This window comes from Ambystoma mexicanum, chromosome 4p, assembly GCF_040938575.1.
Source record: "Ambystoma mexicanum isolate Mex_15411 chromosome 4p, UKY_AmexF1_1, whole genome shotgun sequence".
NCBI classification, from domain to species: domain Eukaryota; kingdom Metazoa; phylum Chordata; class Amphibia; order Caudata; family Ambystomatidae; genus Ambystoma; species Ambystoma mexicanum.
This window is the reverse complement of record NC_090927.1, coordinates 474,338,618-474,360,685: the sequence shown is the minus strand read 5'-3', so window position 1 is coordinate 474,360,685 and position 22,068 is coordinate 474,338,618. Positions and strand designations below refer to the sequence as shown.

Genomic DNA, 22,068 nt, shown 5'->3' with positions numbered 1-22,068 from the left:
CTCTCTCTGTGTTACTTTGAGTATTCTGTGACTCGTTTCTGTGCTCTGGTCAGCTACCTTCGCCGCTTCTAGGCCTTGTGAACACCTGTACCATCTCTGTAAATTATTTTACTTTCTTTACCACACAATGGCTACAATAATGGCGTATATGTACGAGCCCGAGTACACCGAGGAGGAACTACTGGAAAGGCAAGCACGCGAAAACGATGGGGATTCGGCCGGAGGACCAGTCAACGGATGAAGAGCCTGGACCATGTCGCATGGACGGCGTCTCCACCTGGTGCACGTGCAATCGGTGCAAGCTAATGCCAACTGAGGAGGAGAACTGCTGCTGCCGTGAAAATTCCGGGTGCATGGCCTACATTTCGGAAGGCGAGCCAAGTCCGCAATGCATCACCGAGCTGCCGGAGTTAAGGGAAGCCTGCCTATCACGGACCGTGTTGAGGATGATGATGGTGCTTATGCACGAACTTCGCGGCACTGTTCGTCCGCGTAATCCGAGTAACGAGTAAGTATACTCTGGTTGTGATGTCAGTGATGCCACTACTATTTCATGGTCGTCTCCCACATATAAAATTACATCTACATATCATTCAAACGCATGTAAATTGGTTCCATATTGTGCATTTTCTAGATAGAATTTTTTTCAAAGCAGAATGACATTTTTTACCTGAATCGACATTGATAAGAAAGTTTTGTCATTTTAATACAGTTTGCATCTTTCTTTTTCACAGGTGGTACAGGCTGGTGGCCTATCGTTGCTTCACTTGGTGGCTTCACGGGAGGCTCGGACACCGCGTTCGGAGAGTAATACCTGCCTGTGCGGTACTTGCCATTAGACAACATTTCCCCAGCGACAGTGGACAATACCGCGGATTTTCCCTGGATGTGCTGCAACCGGAACTTTACAATGTGTAATGTTTATTATTTATGTTCAATTGAAATTAAGATCTAAAATAAAACCCAACATATATTTTAACAATGGTTGTTTTGATTTTTTAAATGAATCTAGTGTGTCTCCATTGAATAGTCTTCCTGTGCCTTGTCTTGTCACACCACATGTCTCCGGCCAGCATCCTCCCTCACGCTGGCTGCCCACCTTCAATCCACATAACCGTTGAACCCATATGCAGCAGACATGCATATGTTATTTTGCGGGTTGGCATCAAGCCTCCCGGCCTTGCCTCCTCCCCCAAAAATACTTACCACACCACTTTGTTCAAGCGTTGGCAATAAAAGGCCGTTGGATTTTATTGATACAAAACATGGTTATAGGTAAATAATCAATATGGTTGATCATAATAAATCATCCTTTTGGGCACCGGGTACAGAGATGACCCCCTCTGGCCCGTGCCGCCTTGCTACCACAGGCCAGCCTGCTGCTGACTAACTGCCTAGGCATCCAGGGTCTCCAGGGTGAACTGCACCCATATATTCTCCTGGGAGGGTGAGGTATTTATAAACTCACCCCCCTGCCTTCCATGTACTAGATCCTGCAGCCTGCCTCTTACATGCAGTTAGATGGCCTCTCCTTGGTGAGGCCCTGCGGCAAACGAGTCTTGTCTGCACGACCACCGCCCCAATCCACCCCCCGCCCTATCAAAGGCAGTTTGCACCGGGGTACTTGCGCTGGCAAGTGGAGCTGTCAGGGAGCGATAAAGGCCAAGAGGTGCCAAAGACCATGTACACTTCAAAGTGGTCTATAGAGCATGGGTTGTTGTTCCCATGTCTACCTCCAGACCCCGTGTCTCCTGCCAAGCATCCCCCCTCACGCTGGACGCCCCCCTGCAAACCACATAATGCCACGACATATACACGTCATTCATTCACAAACACACCCCTGTTTCGAATTCTTTATAACCCACTTCATATTTCTAATGAGAACTTCTTTCCGCTTTGCTAGTCAACCCGTGAAGGTGCTGGTTATCTGCTCTTCGTCTCTGTGAACTTCCGTGACCACTTCGAGCAAACTCGTCAGTTTGCAACCTGTGAACTGCTCCCTGTTCTACGACAAGAAACTACTCTGATCCCTGCATCTAACTGTTTGTTCGTCAAGGTAAGGCCATGTACCATAATCATTTTGCGTCCAATTTTTTAATTTATATCTATTTGCTAGTAGTCATCAAATTGCATCCATGTTTTCTTTTCGTTCAAGACAGTACATGCAAGGAACTAGTCACATGTTCTGAGTTTAGTCAAATTATTTTTCTATTTTTTTAAAGTTATTCAAATACTTATCCGCATGTGAATAACGTGAATAGTTCCAAGAACCAAAACGAACCTTGCATTGAACCTTTTATGTGTCATTTAATTTTTTAACACATTGGTATTCATAGAGAATTGTTGATCTTTACTTTTCAGAACTTTCCACAATGCCTGCCTGTTCCATTGGCGGTTGCCCTTCGAAGACCCATAATAAATCTGAAGGTACTATAATGCATGTTTTCCCTAAGACAATAGATCAGATAAGAGAATGGGTCCGATATTGCGGATATCCACCGTCTGAGCTTGAAAGTAGAGTCCTAGAAGTCTTTGCGGACAAGAGGGGTGATCGATACCGCATCTGCAGCAGGCACTTTAGCTCAGACATGTACTCCACATCATTGCTAATAAAGAAGAAAACACCACGAGCGACACGAAAATTGCTCTCAACCGCTATTCCCACTCTATTCGTCCACATCCCTCCACTGGTGAGTCAAGTTTACGGATTTAGCTCTCGGCCTTGCGGTAGTGTGTAGCATTAGCTAACAATTTCCCCATTTATGTATCCACTCAATATGAAGGCGGAAGATTCTCCATCCGTGTCGTTATTGCAATCATCAGCCACTTCAAGCGCCTATCGGGTAATCTTACTTAGCTATTCTGCCACTGACTTGTTTTAGGCATGTAAATCAATAGTTTTAATTTATCGTGTAATTATTTTAACTAATGGTACACCCTAGTACTCGTCCTCTAGTCTTTGTTTTCAGTTATAATTATTGTTATCCAAAATAATGCAAGTACTGTCTTTCAGGGAGATGCTGAGGAGTCCAACGCATTGACGACAACCGTTGATGTCACTCAGATGCTCGAGGTACGTTTCCGGACAGTTCCATCGATGGAGATCATCAGATCTTGCATTCTTGTAGCGTGATTGTTACACACAATGTTTCTTTCGTTTTTAGCCATTGATATGTCCTTCTGTCGTCGCCCTCCTATGTGTCTTCTTTTTTCAATATTGTGTTCATTACTAATGAAAGTCCTATGTTTCAGGGAGTCGATGGAGCATTAGTCCAAGAAGAAGGGGGAGCATGCAGTTACGGGTCGGCGCAACAGCTTGCAGAAGTGTGCACCGCAGTTACAGCGTCCCTTGATGTTCTTATGCATTTCGAGGTATGGATACTGACAGTTCGATCAAGCGAGATCATATGACGTGATTACATCCGCTATACTTCCTTCTTTATTAACGCAAGTACTATGTTTCAGGGAGATGACGGAGCTTCTTCTACAAGAACATCACCCCTAGTAGTTGATGCAGATCTCTGGGTGGTGACACTTCCAACGATCGAGCAAATCGAATCATATTTAGATATCCATTATTTATTTTAGACAACTGATCATTTGTGCAGGTCTATTTAGATGAGCCGTTGACGCCTGCACAAAGTTTATGTTCTTTTTAACAAAATAGAAAACCATACTAATGCAATTACTGTGTTTCAGGGAGTTGCTGAAGCGTCATCTTCAATAATATCATCAATGGAAGTCTATGCGGAGCCCGAGGTATGGATCTTGACAGTTCCATCAAACTAGATCAACAATGCGTGAATAATTGTCGTTTGAATGTTCTACACAATGCGTTCATTCGTGTTTTGCTATTGAGATGTACGTGGGTATTGGTCCCCAAGTACATTTTGTGTTTTCAATATTATTATACATACTAATGAAAGTTCTATGTTTCAGGGAGTCGATGGAGCGTCAGTGCGTGATGGATGTGCTTATCATGAAAATATAGTCGTTGCAGCGCAAGAGGAAGTGGAGACATGCACACACGAGTCGGAGCAACAGCGTCCAGATGTTGAAGTTCGAGGCAAGAAAGTTTCAAAGAAAAGAAAGCAAAAGAAGGTTAGTGTCCTGGTCACTATATTATGTTGTTTTTCACTGTTAATAGTTCAATACTGTAAGTTGTGTTTAAACTGAACATCCCTTTTCCAATCTGTCCTCTAGTTGCGAGTGGGTGGACGAACTAGATCTACACAGACAGTGAAGCGAACAAGAGATGTTGCTTGTCAAACCTTTTGGCAGGGAATTGAGACTGGAGATGCATCGTGCCAATGGGAAGAATATGAAGTGATTGACAACGGAGCTATACCACCACCAGCCATTGATAGTGAATGTCCTCCTGGTAGTTCGGATGCAGTCGGAGATCAATTCACAGAATCCACACCCGCAAAAACTAAGACCGCGAGAAAGTTGAAGAAATTGTTTTATTCTCCCATCGCCGGAGAAGGAACAGATGTTGCAATGGAAGAGAATGAAATGGACGACAATGAAACACCATCAATATCACTGAACATAGCGGAAGACGATATCAGAGATTGTACCTTTAATGTGAGTGACATGTCCTCAACGTTACAGGCCGAACCAGCTGGGATGCAGAGTGACAGTATAAGGAAAGAGGCCAAATTCATTGTATTCGATAGTTGTTTGATTGATATTATTATTATGATGAAATGTGGGCATTCGGTTGGTGGGGAAGTATGTGGGGAGCCATTGATTAATGTGACTCGTGCAATTCGAGGCACTAACCTTAAAATACATGCCACCTGTACACAATATCATCCGTTCTCATGGTCTGCACAACCCATGCTGGGGCAACTGCCAGCAGGCAATCTACTGTGTGCAGCAGCCGCACTTTTTAGTGGTTCAAGTTTTAAAAAGTTAGAGTATTTCTTTCAGTTTGTGGGAATCCATTTCATTGCGAAAACTCAGTTCTACAAATACCAAACCGATTATCTATTTCCAGCCATTAGCGAAGCTTGGAGAATGGAAAAAATGTCTATTGAAAGTACATTCGCGGGCAAACGGTTCAGGCTAGCCGGTGATGGACAGTGCGACAGCCCAGGATTTTCAGCCAAGTACTGCACCTACCACTTTCAGGACATGGAAAGTAAGAAAATTGTGAGTTCGGTGGTCGTGCAGGTGTCACAAAGTACATCCTCAGTGGCCATGGAGAAAGTTGGCTTTGTAGCATCATTGCAAGAACTACAATAGCGGGGAATGGTGATCGACCTGATAGCCACAGACAGACACGTTTCAATTGCCAAGACAATGAGAGAAGAGTACAAAAATATAAATCACCAATTTGACGTATGGCATCTTGCAAAAACAATCAATAAAAAAATGTCGGCTGCAGGTAAAAAAAAAAGATATGCAAGGTATTTCACAGTGGTCCAAGTCAATCAGCAACCATCTTTGGTGGAGCTCAAAAACATGTGAAGGGTCGTTGGAAATTCTACTGGAAAAATGGCGGTCAGTAATGCTACACTGTAGCAACGTTCACCGCTGGACCACAAACCAACATTTCCACAATTGTGAACATGGCCATTTGTCCACAGAGGAGGCACGGAAGAAGAAGTGGTTGATTCCTTCATCACCCACTCACAAAGCCATTGAAAAGATTGTATTTGATAAAACTATGACAAGAGATTTGAGGGGACTCACGGAATTCTGCCACACAGGAGATTTGGAGGTGTTCCACAATATGTGCCTAAAGTACAGGCCAAAACGATTGCATTTTGGCATGGAGGGCATGATCAATCCGACTCTTCTAGCGGTTTTGGCACATAACCATAATGTTGGCCGTCAACAAAGTAGGACGACCGGAACTTTAGGGACGCTTCGCTACAATAAGGCCTTCACTAAAAGAAGTAAACAATGGGTGATCAAACCAGTGTTTGAGGATATGCAATATGAGTTTATTGAGAGACTTATTGTTGATGTCCTAGATAGGCACATACATGGAGTTGTGAACGAACCTGTGCAGGGGACAACTGCATTGCCACCCAACATTGCCTCTGTTCCATGTCCACCTAAAGCAGAGCTCATTGAGAAATACACATCACGGTTTAAATGATTGTAATTTGATTGTCTGTTCTCTCGAGTCTCCTCATGTTGCAGGCCCATTGAATATGTGTATCTATGTAATGTGTAAATAAAAGTGATTGCTCAGTGTACATGCAATGTGTCTCTCCACCCTTGCCCCTCCCTTCACCGTGCAGTAGTGCGAACCACCCGGGTGTCACCTGTGACTTTGCTCTCGAGTCTCCTCATGTTGCAGGCCCATTGAATATGTGTATCTATGTAATGTGTAAATAAAAGTGATTGCTCAGTGTACATGCAATGTGTCTCTCCACCCTTGCCCCTCCCTTCACCGTGCAGTAGTGCGAACCACCCGGGTGTCACCTGTGACTTTGCTCTCGAGTCTCCTCATGTCGCAGGCCCATTGAATATGTGTAGCTATGTATTGTGTAAATAAAAGTGATTGCTCAGTGTACATGCAATGTGTCTCTCCACCCTTGCCCCTCCCTTTACTGTGCAGTAGTGCGAACAACCCGGGTGTCACCTGTGACTTTGCTCTGGAGTCTCCTCATGTCGCAGGCCCATTGAATATGTGTAGCTATGTATTGTGTAAATAAAAGTGATTGCTCAGTGTACATGCAATGTGTCTATCCAACCTTGTTCATTTGCGCATTAAATTAAACCAAACAGTAATATAAATCATTTTTCAAAAAATATAGAATGTCTCCGTATTTATGGTTCTCTGGGGCTGCAAAGCACGCAGACAAAATGCAAAGATGGAGTGTAACTTTCAAGTCCTGTGAGATGGCCTTACACTGAATGTAGCTAACTAGGAATGTGTGCTCGTTCAAAGTGAAGGTCAGCTGCTTTGATTTTTTGCTCGGGTGCCGGAATGGCCCACGACTCAGTATAAGGTTCTATTGTTATTTGACCTTGACAGGCCGGGACCATCCCGAAAGACTTCTTTTTGGGGGTGTGGTGCAATAACGTAAGAAACGATAATGAATAAAATTTCAGAAACGATAGCCATTTAATGTTTGTTCATTAGAAGAAATAACGTCGGCATAGAAGGAGTGGTATTTCGGGGCTGCCCTACGCACAAACACAATGGAAAATGCAAATATAATGTAAGTAACTCTTTAGATGAGTTTATACCGCAATTTAATTACTATACAGTAGCTTTAAAGACGGGTTAAGTTGTACTTGTTCGTTCTATGTGGCATATTGTTTTGTACTGCACACTATCTTGAGGAGAACCATCTCCTTTTACGGAAGCACCTCAAAACCTTCCTCTTTGCTTCTGCTTTCTCTCTCCCTCTCCCCTGCTACAACTGGTCCACTGTCTGCGACCTCGGTCCTGGGCCCTCCCACTCTCCACCTGCACTGCCTCCCTGTCAACCCCTGCACTGGGGGACTGTCTCAGTATCCTACAGCCCCCCCTTCCCAGCACTTGTTCTGCACTTACCTTGCACTCGCCACCAGCTGGCCCTATGTATTTATTATTTTATGCTACTTACCTTGTACTCCACTTCCCCCCTCCCCTTCCCCTTTCACTTTTACCTTCCCCCTACCCCTGCACTTGCACGATCTGAATGACACCTGGCCTAGTAGGATCGTTGTCTGTCTTCTCCTTGTTCTCCCCCCCCTCCCTGCCTCGCCACGAAGTGGTCCACTGGCGCTCAGGCGGCTCTGAAAAAGGCAGAGGAGAGGGGGTGGGTTACTGGAAATGACGTATCATACCCAGTTGCACTGTCCTAGCTATGAAATAATTTCCCGACCTAATATATAAAATGAATGATTTTAATAAAGATCTGATGGTGAGACTAATTTCATTTTTTATGTTTTTAAAACAGGTACATCCTTCATTATTGTCTGTGTCACGAGTACCAGACACCGGCGGATGGCTTTTACAACCGCCAGTTGCTTCTCCGCGTGAACAACGTTACCACCCTGACCATTTTATGGGACGATCGCCAAGTACAAGTATGCCCTTACGCGGTACTAATGGCTAGATGCAACATACATACCGTTGTGGTGGCCTAGTGCCTCGTTGTTGGAACAGCCATGAGATTATCAGTGCGACCGAAGAGCTTATTTTATCGTAAACCAACACCCTGTGTACTGCACACGAACATTGCTTGCCTCAAGACGAACTATTTTGGATCGAGAGCAAAGAAAAATGCAAATCGCTGAATATTCTCTAAACATTTGATGTCCAATAAATGTACTTTACCAAATTTACAATCTTGCGGTTTGATTTAAAAGTACAGTTTCATATTCCGAATTGTGGCGCGCTGTGTTGTGAGCTGATCTGTGTTGGTTTCCGGGTTCTGTGTGGAGTCGCGTAGAAGACGCCTGGGCGCGTTTGCCTACGCAGCACAGTCACGTCACGGATAGAGGCGGGGAATATGAATGTTTTGATAAAGTCTGTTTCAGGGGCGGGGGATATGATTTAGTGCCGCAAACGCAGGTGAGCCAGGTCGATGGGGGGAAATGATAGGATTATCACAAAATGGCGGCTGATTTCGAGTGCGCTAATGGACGAAAAGTCGGGTAAGGTCCATAGGAAAGTTTTCTACGATCTACCGATTTATGCTTAAAAACACATGGCCGAACCGTAGGGACAATAAAAAAAAAATCCCGGAACTATCCTTTAAGGGCCTACTGTCAAGAAGGTGTCAACATTTCAAGACAAGCTTGTAATTTGTTCAGGGACGGAATCATTCAGATCACTCATTGTGAAACACCTATGTGAAGTATCCTGTTCAAAGTACCACCATGGCTCATTGCTATATGCAAATCTACAGACAACTATATCTGAAACCTATAACAATCACACTGTTGCCCCATGATTCAGATCACGGATGGCAAAAACTTTAGTCGACACCATCTATTCAATGACTCTTATACATCTCAGAAACAGACAACATCTCTATACAGCACTCCCTAACTGAAGGTGGTGAAAAACGCTACAGACAATACTGGTTGGATGGTTATGCTGTGGTTCAGAGAGTGGGTTTAAATTGATGATTACTATAAATATCAGGGCATACATTTGCATATGGAACACAGAGGACAACCCCTGCTCGGTGGCTTTTGGCAATATTATGTCTTAATTCTTTGTGGGCTAAGTTAGCACAAAGAGTTAATTTGCCCAACACATCCATCATCACAGACCCTAATATGCTTCACGCCTATCTATTTGATCATTCTTATGATGTGAGCAGCTGCATGTTGATAAATGATGAAATGGCTTGTCTGTGCTGGCGCTATGCCGTGGATTCCCCAACAACTTCAGACAACACAAACATTCTATACGGTGAACCATCATATTCTCTTGGACCGATTGCGAGGGGTAGGATGGGTCTCTGATTATGCAATTGGCTGGTTCAAATCATTTTTGACAAATCGTCAACAGCAGGTGAAACTGGGTGAGTTTCTGTCGGACTACATTCAGATGAATTGTAGAGTCCCACAGGGTTCATAACTCTCGCCTGTATTGTTCAATCTGTATATGCGTCCACTGATGGAGATTTTAAGACAACACGGGATGTGTTTTCATTCCTATGCGGATGATACTCAAATCTTCAACAGGATTGCCAAATTTGACGAAGCATTTAGTAGACTTAAACAGTGCTTAGATGATGTTAGTCAATGGATGTCTAATCAGCTTCAGTTAAATGCAGCTAAAACTGAACTCTGTTTGGCCCAAGACACCTACTCAATGCTACCAAGAAACTGCCAATTCCGACCCTTCTAGGAACCAATCTAAGGTTTGTTCCTAAGGTTAAGAACTTTGGTTGTGTCTGGCAAGATGGTCTTGGCAGTGAAGGCCCAGTTGGAGCCAAGGTTCAGGTGGTGTATTATGCCTCGAGACTCTTGCGGCAGATACTTCCCGATAGTCCCAATGAGGATCATGCTTCTGTGGTGGGCGCTCTGACAAACGCACATATGGACTATTGCAATAGCCAGTTAAGTCCAGAGACTTCAAAAAGCCCAAAATGCGGCAATTCGAATGATCTTCAGGTAGGGCAAAACTGCCTATGTCTCACCTTCCCATTGCGCCTTGCACTGGCTAGCAGTGGAAGAACGCATTAGATTTAAGGTAGATTGCCTTATCTTCAAATGCCTGCACGGGCTTGCTCCAGCATACCTGAAGGATAAGATCCAATGCTACCAACCCTCAAGATGTCTACGATCCAGAGAATGTTTTCTTTTGTCCATTCCCCATTCAGCTTATACAACAAGGGTAGACTGAAGATTTGCAGTCTTTGGTCCAAAACTGTGGAATTCGATTCCCATAGAAATCGGTACTCTCGAATTACTGTATCAGTTTCGTAAGGCCTTGAAGACGTTTTTGTTCAGATAAGGTTATCTCATGGCAGTTTTTTACTTGCATCTTTCTTGGGCTCAGCTCTGCTTTACATGAATACATTCTTTCATCTGCACCACTATATGGTTTGGTCTGTCATGTGCGCTATATAAATGCAAAATACATATACAAATATTCATAGCAGTGTTCACAACCGCTCAGGCCCGCTTAACGCTGTTTGCTGTGATGGATCAATTACAAGAATGAGTTCTATATCATGATACCGATTGCATTATTTTTGTCAGACGCCCTGGGAATGTTAACCCGCCCACTGGCAAACATCTAGGGGATCTAACTTCTGAGTTAGCGCCTGAAGAATACTTTGTGCAGTTTGTATCCGCTCACCTCAAAACATACGTCATCACACCTCTCTGGGAGCCGTCAACATGAATGTAAAAGGTAGAACGTTAAATGTTCACAACACCGCTACAATACATTTTGACAGTTCTCATTTGTAAAAAAAGATGTGCAACTCCCTCCAGTCTATCGTCGTTACACATCCGGGTACAGTGCGCAATAAAACAAAAGTGGACTATTGGCACCATCACTCTACAAAAGAGGCTCAGGGTTGTGCTTGATAACAGAACTTTGGTACCAGGTGGGTTGACGCATCTCTATAGCTAATGAATATTTTTATGTTAATCTTTATCAGCCCCATCACTAGTCCACAGCGAACCTGGCATATCATGACCTCTAAATCATCTAGGCCGCAGAGGTGCAATGTCCTTCTACCAGTTTGTGAGAACGTTGGGTAATTGAATCTGCATGTTTATTTTTTCTTTTGCATTAAATGCTTGCCTTTTCTGTATTAAGCTGTTTATGCCTAACTTTTTTTATATAAAGAAATATTTGTACAAATCATAAAATGTTCTGGCTCTTTATTATGTGGTCCTATTTATTATGTATAAAAACACACAAATTGTTGATTTTAAAGTTGACTTCATTCATACGTATAATGCAGGGCTGTGGCTGGGTCAATAACTTTGAGAAACTTTGTTTAATCCCACGTATAAGCTAAGAACTCTTCCCATGTTTCAAAATGTGGGCTTTTTTTATTTTCCCAGGTGATGTTACCTGAATGAATGCCCCTTTTTCATATCATATTTTTGACATTTTTTGGCCAGATAGGTTTCCCAATAACAGCTCAACATGAAGATACTGTCAGTTTTGATATACTACAGATTTTTATTCGCATTTAAAACGACAAGTTGTATTCAAAATATATTCACATTAAGACACTAAAACAATCGGCCCAGTTTTAGATTTCATAATACATGCGAATACTGCACAAACATTGCACGCTGCTGCTTTGTTAAGCAGGCATGTTACGCTCCATCAGATGCTCATTTATATATACTTTATCCCCGCCCAGTTGGGAACTGTTTTTTCGTTGATGTTTCGAACCCCAAATCGGACACATGCGTCTAACTGCTTCATTTTTAAAAGAGGGTTATTAACAGATTCTATAGCCCATAATGTTTTAGATACGCATCGTTCAGTTCCTGCCCCGATCCTCATTTGTGTCAGCGGTTGCGTCAAGCACAACAATCTAATAAATGTTTAGGGCTCAATGCAAAACATATTTTATGTAGCAAATTATCTGCTTAAGATATTTTAAAACATTCGTGAGCATCCTGCTGGGGATCATTCATTTTATGTCCGTAGCACCATCTGTAAAAGTGCTGTTTTAAACACGCCCCAGTCACTATGGCCGTAATCTCCTAGGTGGTATGAATATCAGTTTGAAGATGAGCCGTTGTGACCATATTGGTCTCCATTAGCGTAATACATTCCTTACACAGACTGTTATCGCCTGGGCTTTCAATTCGTTTTGAACAACAAGCACAATGAATAGCATTGTCCTTAAGGCTATCGGTCTCCATTAGCGAAAGACAGGCTACTTTAGAAATACCCAGGGTTTTTAAGTTGGTTTAAACAGCAAGCACAATAAATATTAATATTCTCTGCCGCAGTCCGGGTCTCCTCCTGCACTAATGATCCTGTTTTTCATCAAGGCTCTGAGGGGCGGAATCAGTCTATGTCGTCATTGCTGCATCCGCCTGCAGAACCATAGCTTCACAGTCCTTGTCTTCAGAGCTTGCATCGGCCGCAAATGGCTGCTCCACAACTGCGTCGTCATTGTCCCAAAACTCTTAAGGTTCATAGTCAGCCATCAAATCCTGAGCATCTTCCATCCCATCATACACCATAAAATCCGGGGCTTCCTGGGGTTGTTCACCCCCTCGTAACTGTAGCAGTTTCTAAAAGCTGTTTCATGAATAGTCCCTGTAAAGGTCAAGCAGCGCTGTGTTTTCCAGCTCACAGCAAAAAGCTATATATCTGGGTTGTAAAGCCTGCCCCCACGGTCTTAAGTCAGCCCTTTCAATCAAATTTTATATCAAAATTATATAAACATTATTAAAGTTGAATCAAATGCACGCCCACTTTTTATAAAAATAATATGTGTTTATAAACTTTATTAAAAGTATTATGAAATCTCTGCCAACTTTATATTAAAAATAATATAAAGTACATATGAACATTATTCAAAGGCTTATCAATAATGTATACAAAGCCAAAACCATAACCGCGTCATCAACGCATGACCACGACAAAACCCTAACATTTGTTGTCTATCTCCTCACAACTCACTTCGTCCTCCAACAGGCAGCAGCGCACACAAGTGCTCCCACCCACACGTTTATATAAACTTTATATTCACTTTATATCAAATCATCTCAACATCATATCCAACTACAAAAACACTTTATATCAAGAAATATACATTTGATATCAAATAGATATCATCTTTGACACCAATTTTATATTACATTTATATTAAATTGAGATCAACAATCAAAAAATAGGAAGGCAGTACTAAGGCTGGAAACGGAGCGTTCCCTCCTATCAAAAATGTAACATTGCAAAAAAGGGCGCCTCATATGCTACTAACAAACACTTTCACTACATCCTCAATTCAGAACGGATAGATTGTGTGGAGTCATGGAGCATCTGCAAAGTAGTTTTAATGCAATTTCTCTATACCGGTGCACAGTGGGGACCATTTATCCCTAGCCCAGATGATCCTCCATTACAAATCATAGTTTTACCTGGATTCTTTTGCCAGCTTTTCATGAAGGACCATTTGGCTTTTGGGTGGGAAGAAATGAAGACCTGATATATACTCTAGTTTTAATCACGCTGAGCTGGGGCGGACTGAGCCGCTAATGGCTTGCCATCCCAAACCCAGGTACGTTCGATCCCCGGGGCTTCCGTGCTGGGGTGCCAATCGTTTTTTTCCTTTACAGGAAATAGTTAGACATATTTTATGTGTGGTCAATTTCCTGTAAACAAAGAAAACAAGTTGACCAGCAGGGGAACAGTAAAGGGAGTAAGTCCCTTAGCTGTTTCCACTGCCTGAACCAAGATGGAATGATGAGGAGGAAGAGCTTGTGGTGTACTGCAATAAGAGGTAAGGGGCCAGAAAATAGTGGGACTGGGAAATTCGCAGGGATATGTGGACCAATGGGTTGTGTGTGGGGGTCAATAGGGATGACACAGGGATGGGGTCAATGGCTGAACTGATGTAAAATGGCAAACCCAGCTGCCAGCCTGAGGTGGTGATGAAATGCGTGCCTGTACTGATCACTCTCCCCAGGTTGCTAATGGAAATTAAAACCAAGGAGGTACTTGGACAACAACCTTCTCAAAGTCAGCCATTTGCATCACTTGGTATCTTAATTGGCTATACTAGAGGGCATCTCCTTCCCTTCCATCAGCTGGAAGTCATGTTGCAACTATGGAAAGATGTCATCTCTACATACATGAACAAGTTGAAAATGCATCAGCCCATATGTTCACACAGAGCTCAGAAAGCTGTAGAGTGCAAGGCTGAGGAAAAGCCAGGCTTCCCGAGTATGAGAGTTAACAGGGAAGTGAATGGAGTGTTTCTCAGTCACACCACCAGTGAGCCTCGGACCTCTGAAACAGATTTGGTAACCGGAATCAAATACAATGATCTTGGGAAGCCACACTGCCCATGGTGCAACCCCCAATAGCAGACACATCCATGGCCCACCATTTTCTGGGGGGGCTCCACTTTACACCACTTCTCCATGATTCTCTGCTGGGAGGCCTTAGAGATTTTTGTAGATCTGGACACTGCAAATACCGTCTATGCTTAACTGATAAAATCACCCTCCTGGAAATCCGGGCCTCCCCCCTCCCTATAAAATGTCTTGTTGTAGTTTCTGAACATCTTTTTTGAGGGAGACCATTGGAAGGGCCTAAAAGAGGTCTAGTAGATGTGGCAGAATGTTAATTCCAATAGCTTGAATCTTCCCAAACCAATGAATGACCCATCTCTTCCATCTCGCAAGATCCCTCTGAAGAGAATTGAGCAGGTCAAAGCAATTGGCCTTATACAGGTCTGATATTGTTGGCGTGATATTGACTCCTAAATAACGTGCCCATATATATGCCGGCCTAAGCAAGAGATCCCATCAGCTCAATGGAGAGTGAGAAATTCAAACGTTCTGATTTAGAGTCATTTATCTTTAAGTCAAATACTATCTTATAACTTTGCAATGCATCCGTCAGAGGCCAAAGAAAAGTAGTGGGATTCTGAATCATCAACAGAATGACAACCACAAACATGGCCACCTTAAATGTAATCTCTGTGTTGGCCCCAACTCTCCTCACACAGGGCTGCATGACTATTGCAAACAACAAAGGAGAACTGAGGCAGCCTTTTCACATCCCTCTACCCAGTTTAAATCCTCTAGAAATTACACCAGTTACCAAATGTTTAGAAGTTAACTGTGAAAACAAATTATAAAAATGTTTCCCCAGGCCCAATAACTTTCAGGGTGGTTCTAATAAATGCCCAGTCGACTTTATTAAATGGAATTTGAACCAAAACAATCTCCTGGGTTGATTAGAACTCCTTCCTGCCCTAGAAAGCGGATATTGCCATCATTAACCTGATGCATGAAAACATACACTGTTTATTAGAAATATAATTATTTGTCTGTATTATTTATTATGCTTTACAAATTCATGTAAGCTGTACGGGTGCCAAAATGTGTTTTAAGCCTCCTGGCTCTTCTTCAGGGCACTTGTTAATATTGATGTTACTAAGTATCAGCATAAAATACGAAACTCTAAAGCTGGTATTAATCTATTCCAATATGGTTCCAACTTTATACCCAGTTCTTTGCTGTGATCTTTGAAGTTGCCCTACAATATACTCAAGGACTGGTCAATATCCCTTGTGCTCCAATTCTGCTTAATGCAACAGCTATATTTACGCCTCTTCTCTGCAGTCAGTTATCATATTTTAATATTTGATTCTACTCATGTTCTGTAGCCCATGTACGGGGCACCGACAAATATTTCAGAGGAATGTACCTGGACCAAGAATTGTTCTCCAGGTCTTCACATTTCATGGAGAGCTCTGAAACCATTTGTTGTAGGGTGTGGATATCATCTTAACTGCAATCATGGAAGAAAGTCTGCAGGCCTTATTCAGAAGACGATGGAACCATAAGAGGGCACTGCTGAGCATCTGACTCAGATCAGAAAGGACTGGAGAACCTCAACTGAGAAAGAGAGAAAAAGTCTGTGCAAAGGGGTCGGCAAGATCCAGAGCCCCATTTTAGCTTAGGAAAAGCAAGGAATAGCGGTGTGGAGGTCCAATGATGTCGGGGCTCATGTTGGAGAGTTTATGGCACCTCTTTGCTAAAACATTTTCACAGCGGGACTAGTACCGCCAAAACGCAAATCTAAAAAGTTGGCATAGTTCAAATGTTTTCAATTACAGGAATGTTTGATGAGCTTCTTCAGATAATTGGTGAGCTAAAAACTGGTTGAGACTCAAACCCAGAATATAGGCCAGTAGAGAGAAACTCCCAGAAACCCCTTACTCATGCATATTAAGTAGCTTTGTGTTTTCACCCTAAATTACCAGGGTATTCCAGATGTGGCACCCTTGCTCACTTTTCTTAGAGAGGCAGAGCTCCCCCTCACTGACGAGGCCCAAACAGGCTGAAACACGCGTCTGGGGTTGTTGTTGGTACTCTTGTTCAGAAGAGAATTGCCAGGCATTTCGGTGCTGGACTGCCCTTGGGCAGGACAAAGACTGATATGTAGAGGAAATTTCTCTTCTGTGAAAGGATGGTGAGCTACAGACTCTGGTTGAGACTCAAACGCGGGATATAGGCCGATCGAGAGAAACTCCCAGAAACCCCTTATTTATTATGCTTCTTCAGATGATTGCAATGAGAACTTTTTTCTCATTTCTTAAAAAGGCTGATAATGGGCCTCCTCTGAGGAATACTTTGCGGGCTAAGTAGAAACAAGAACACATGGTACATCATATCTGCAATCTGATGGAGAAGTAGAAAACAGCATTTGTGACCTTTCTTGGCAATCATTGCAATTCTCAGAAAGAGGCGTACTCCATGTTCACTGCATGAAAGAAAAAAGAAAGGGTCGATTTATTTTCGAGCTCGAAGGTTTCTTGCAGAGAAACGGAGGGAGCATCCGCTGAAGCCCAAGATGTCTGCATACATATTATCGTCCATGTTGCCCTGAAGATCAGCTAAAGTGTAACTTTGGTCGGAAGGAATGACAGCTACAGGTAACATCACTGGTTGATTTTAAAATATCGCTATACCATTGAACTATGTATCGCGTGGCATAATTGTGATGCAGGACTAAGATCTTCCAGGATGGCTGTTTCGCCTACTTTGTTTCAGACGTTTAAACCCTATTAGGACTTGGACTCCCTGACTTGCGATTGGTTATATATTCCACATGAATTCGCAATGAAGCGCTACGACCCAGCCAGGAAAGCTGAAGCCGCTCATGGGACAGCAAATACCACTTCAGGTCGCTCTACTTTGCTGATGTGACCCAGGTGAACATGTGAGCTGGGTTGTCAGCATACACGCTGATTTGTAACCTGCCTGACTGCTTTGGAATGTATGATTCTGGGTACATGGTATTTTACAGCAGGGCAAACCATATGAATGTATTTATTTGTTAGCATTATTTATAAGATGGGTGACGCCATTGCAGTGTTAGCAAGAGAATGTAATTATAAATTAAATTATAATTGTTCTTATAATACCAGCAACCAGTTTCTAAGGGTGAGACTGAGATTCGAGCTTGTGTTGGTATGCGTTGTTTTGCTTCCAAGACAATCCTGAGCTATCTGAGCTATCTTCCCGGCCCTGTAATGTAATTGCCATCAAAGCAAACCATCCCATGAAGCAGATTTTAATAAGATGCCATGTTTTTGTATGAATTGGGGTTTTCGTGGTTTTTTTGTTAGATCAATGCACACCATGAGATCTAAAGCATGTGCAGTCTGTGGAAGGACAGGTTTACATAGTTCCGCTTTGAAAATACCCATTAACTGGCTTTAAAATGTGTCCATGGTGCATCCTAGGCTTATCACGCAACCCGAGGAAAGATCCTGCATATGCTGAACCGCAACCTCTTCTGCTGATTACCACTAACAAACATGGCCCCCTGTTTAAAGGCCGTCGTTTAAGGTAGATCAGCACTGTCACAGCTGGAGAAGGACCCCGGTGGAGACCTTCGGGCTGAGGACTACAGAAACAGCCCAGGGATGCGCCAAACACAGTGAGGGCTAAAGCCAGACACGAACATAGCCGACACCCTCACCAGCCATTCCTAGGGGCAAAAAGGGGATCCCATGCCAGTATAGCTACAGGGCAGGCAGAGAGAGAGGGGAGGGGCCCCTTCCAGACCCGAGGGCACCAAGCAACACGTAAGGGGAGGGGGAGACAAGGTGTGAGGAAGGGGAGGGTGGAGGCATTGAGCCTGGCCATCCCCTCTGGGCAGCTGATAAACACAGGTAAGGTAGGGGCTGGCAGGCACAAGGAAACAGGGCGCAAGGGAATCCAAGTAGTCAAAAAGGGGGAAGGGGACACATGTACGAAAAACCGGCGCAGCCACTTCAGTTGGCAGAGGACTAGTGGTCGGGGACTAGGGGGGAGCAAAAGGGGGGGGGCGTCAAAGGGGTTGGGGGAAGAACACCCGGGGAGCGAGGGGCAGACAACAGCATTAAGGGAAGGGGGCAAGCGCAAGGAGGAACGAGGGAGAACAGGAAACCTAATGGGGGCATGCAAGAGGGTAAGTCACACAATTAACAGGGAGCGAGTAGTAGGCATTGGAGACCGGGTGGAAAAGTCAGAGGCTAGGTACCGGGGGAGGGGATGGGTGAGGAGGCGAGAGTGGGCGAGGAATAAGATAGGGACCTGGAAGCTGGGGGTCGGGGTACGAAGGGGTTGGGGTAAAGGGAAAGCTTAGAGCATTTACACCTGACCGACAGGGAGCAAAGGGGGGGGTAGGCAACAGGAGTGAGAAGAAGCTTAATGATCCTGCACCTGGGAAAGTGGTAAAAGGGCATCGTCTCAAAGTAAAGCCGTCGCAAAATGGGGAGTAACGGCTTCAGTTCCGCTTAACGGATGCTGCTCGCCATCAAGTTGAGCTCATGATAGGTAAAGTGGAAAAGTAACGGCGTCAGATCCGCTCAACGGATGCTGCTCGCCAACAAGTGGGGAATGTAAAGGTGTGCTGCTCATAGTAGAATATCCTGAAGCAGTACTACCAAATTCGAGTAACGGAGCACCTGTAAGCTACCTCCTGCTTAATTTAATAAAGCAACTGTGGCCTATGCATCCACAAATGTGTCCGTGTGTTATTTCAGGTGGAGGGGGGTTGGTGGAGGGCAGAGGAGAGGGGAATGGATTGGGGTGCTGCTGAAGTAACAAAGTCGCTTCTGGACTCAGGTACCAGAAGGCAGGACCCGGGAAGGCACAGTGTGGGGTGTGGCGGCCATGAGATTCCTCACCTAACCAGGGGCAAAACTGAACACACTGAAAATACTTTGCTACAGTAACACATTCTGCAAACATGCTGGATCTGCAGCACACAGAGCAAGCGACAAGAATTTAGACCCACTGCAATTGACACAGGAATTTCAGGTAACAGTTGTTTACATGATGAATATAACCTGTAACTACACAGAAACCAAAAATCACTCTTCACTGAAAGGTCAGCACTAAAAGGCATCAAAGCACGTAGAAGCTTTTATTTTAATATCGAACTGTATTGTGGTTATTTATAGACCGATAGCTCAGGGGCACCGTGCTCGCCTTGGAAGCAAGATGACGCAGAGCAACACAGGTTCGATCACCAGGTCAGTGCTTAGAAACCTATGGGTATTAAGCGCATTATAAATAACCAATTACAAGTATTTACTGTAGACTGCATTTTCCTCTTCTGCGAAACAGTGTCATAGCAAATGAGTCAGCAATGAACAGTATTTTGTGTATATAAATCAGCAGGAATTTAGGTTTACAATTAAACTGTTTATATTTAATATATAATGCACACCGTGGAAGAGCATAATTAATGTTCATCTCAAGGACCGATTTATAAAATGCAATCCGTGTCTACATGGAGCAGATGGTACATGGAGAGTGTGTGCGCGCAACCTTTTCTGATTTATAACTGCATATTAAGGACAAGTAACGGGTTAAACTATAATTCTGCAAGAAATACACACAAAGATTTCATATCAATACGTCCACACCATTACATAATTTATATACCCACCTCTATGTGGCTAATCCTCAGATTTGAGATTAAATCCCAGCATGGCACTCCATTTTTATCATATCCTTGGAAACCGAACCCGGCGGCATTATTGATAGCATCAGCTGCAATGGGAGGAAACGGAAGAAAGACTATGTAATCACATGAGGAGCGACGCATGCTTGCCAGTAAACAAAGCTATCATACAGTTACAGAAATGAAAGCTTGCAGCACTCGCATGGCACATAAGCTGCACACGTGCGAGTGGTCGAGCTGCAAGTACTCCCCTGGTGTGCACACGTGCACAGCCCATACTGCTGTGCTAACAGCCATGAACAGCAATGTCAGAGAAAATGGTGTTTCTATTTCAACATGGCTAGAATATTTCATCTTGACGATCCACGTGGTATGCGTGTACTCGCATTTATAACAACGTTAGGATTTAAAATAATGATTAGCCATGAGAAAGGCAGCTCAGTAAGTTGCTGTTTGCGAGCAAGGCGAGAGTCGCATGCTATATACACACACACAATAGATACAGTAGGACTTCACATAGGACAATGATTTAGTTTTCCTTCTGTAACGTGTGTCCTTGCTTATAAAGGGCCACATATTTGGCGTGCAAGTGATCCGGCCACTCATGTAAAGTTTGGTGATGTGCAAAATCCATTTTAAATACGGCATAGGTTTGCACTCAGATTGCTATACAGCCAGACAAGTCATGCTTTTGGGATTTCAGTAAAATCCGATGTAATTGCTCTGCCTCAATAACTCTCCCCGACTCTTTCATGCCAATTCGTAAGGCCTCTGGCCCCCATATTCCTGATCTGTGTGTTCTGTTATTGTCAAGTTCAATGTAACCGGTTCGAAACAGCGCCATGATGCCCTCGGCCACTATATATATATATATATATATATATATATATATATATATATATATATATATATATATATATATATATATATATATATATATATATATATATATATATATATATATATATATATATATATATTATATAATTATAATTGAATTTCTGCTTATCCGAAAATGTCTCAAAATGTCCACAAGATGGCAGCGCTGATCTGGCTGCATTTGGATACCTGCATGAAAGGGAAACTGTAAAGCAAAGTCAGCAGCACTGTGATCTAGTGGACATCACTAGACTTATTCTTTCTAAATATAACCCATACTGAAATAAACCACAAGATATGTACCCCATAATAATTATTTATTGTATGGACCATGTATTTTACAAAAGTAAAAAATTGGAGTTACTTATTAGATGTGCAAAGCTACAGGGCTGAAAAGCTTCAGTTAACGACTTGTCAGAGAAGATCTGAATGGACCACTTGATCAAGTAGCCATGGTAAACATTGAACGTAGTGGAGATCAAGAGAGAATGGTGGAACAGCCATCAGCTTGCTCGGAACGCAGGCCATTATCCGTGTGTTCAGCGTCCACAGACTATATACTGACCGAATGTTAGCATCTCACATAATCATCAAAAACCACAGGCATTTGAACACGTGAGATTTTTACCCGAGAGTGACTTCCTGGTTATCGGTCACCTTTTCTTGAGAAGAAGACAGTTCCACTTTACCGGAAGTCTCTGACAGCAGGTGCTTTTGATCAGTTCTTCCAGAGGAATGGAGACGCACAATCCACTGGGATCCAGAGACGCACAATCCACCTGGGCGTGCACGACAGACTGTTCACTATGCACACTGGAATCACTGGGACCCGGAGCATCCTGGCAAATTCCTGTTCTGGAGTTTTGTTAATGATATGTTGAGTGGAAATCCAATCACCCTCCTTCAAAGACCTGAACCTGGGAAATTCTGCGCCCTCGTCATGAAGATTGGAGAGACTTTGGATTTGGAAGAAGCAAGGTCTACTTTTGCCTCTTTTCCCGTGTCAATCCATGCAGGGTATAGTTTGGAATTGGAAATGCTCCAACTCATCAGGAAGAAAAGGACTGCAGCCAGCAGTGTCATTGGATGTCATG

At 43.3% G+C, this 22,068-nt stretch overlaps 1 protein-coding gene across 1 annotated transcript in view; it reads right to left on the bottom strand.

Annotated features, from left to right (window-relative positions):
- Positions 1-22,068, bottom strand: part of MBOAT2 (membrane bound O-acyltransferase domain containing 2) — a 1,191,404-nt gene that overhangs the window by 133,318 nt on the left and 1,036,018 nt on the right. Inside the window, exon 9 of the mRNA XM_069606006.1 lies at positions 20,081-20,184. Within this exon, the coding sequence (XP_069462107.1) occupies positions 20,081-20,184 (104 nt within the window). The remainder of the gene's footprint in view (positions 1-20,080; positions 20,185-22,068) is intronic.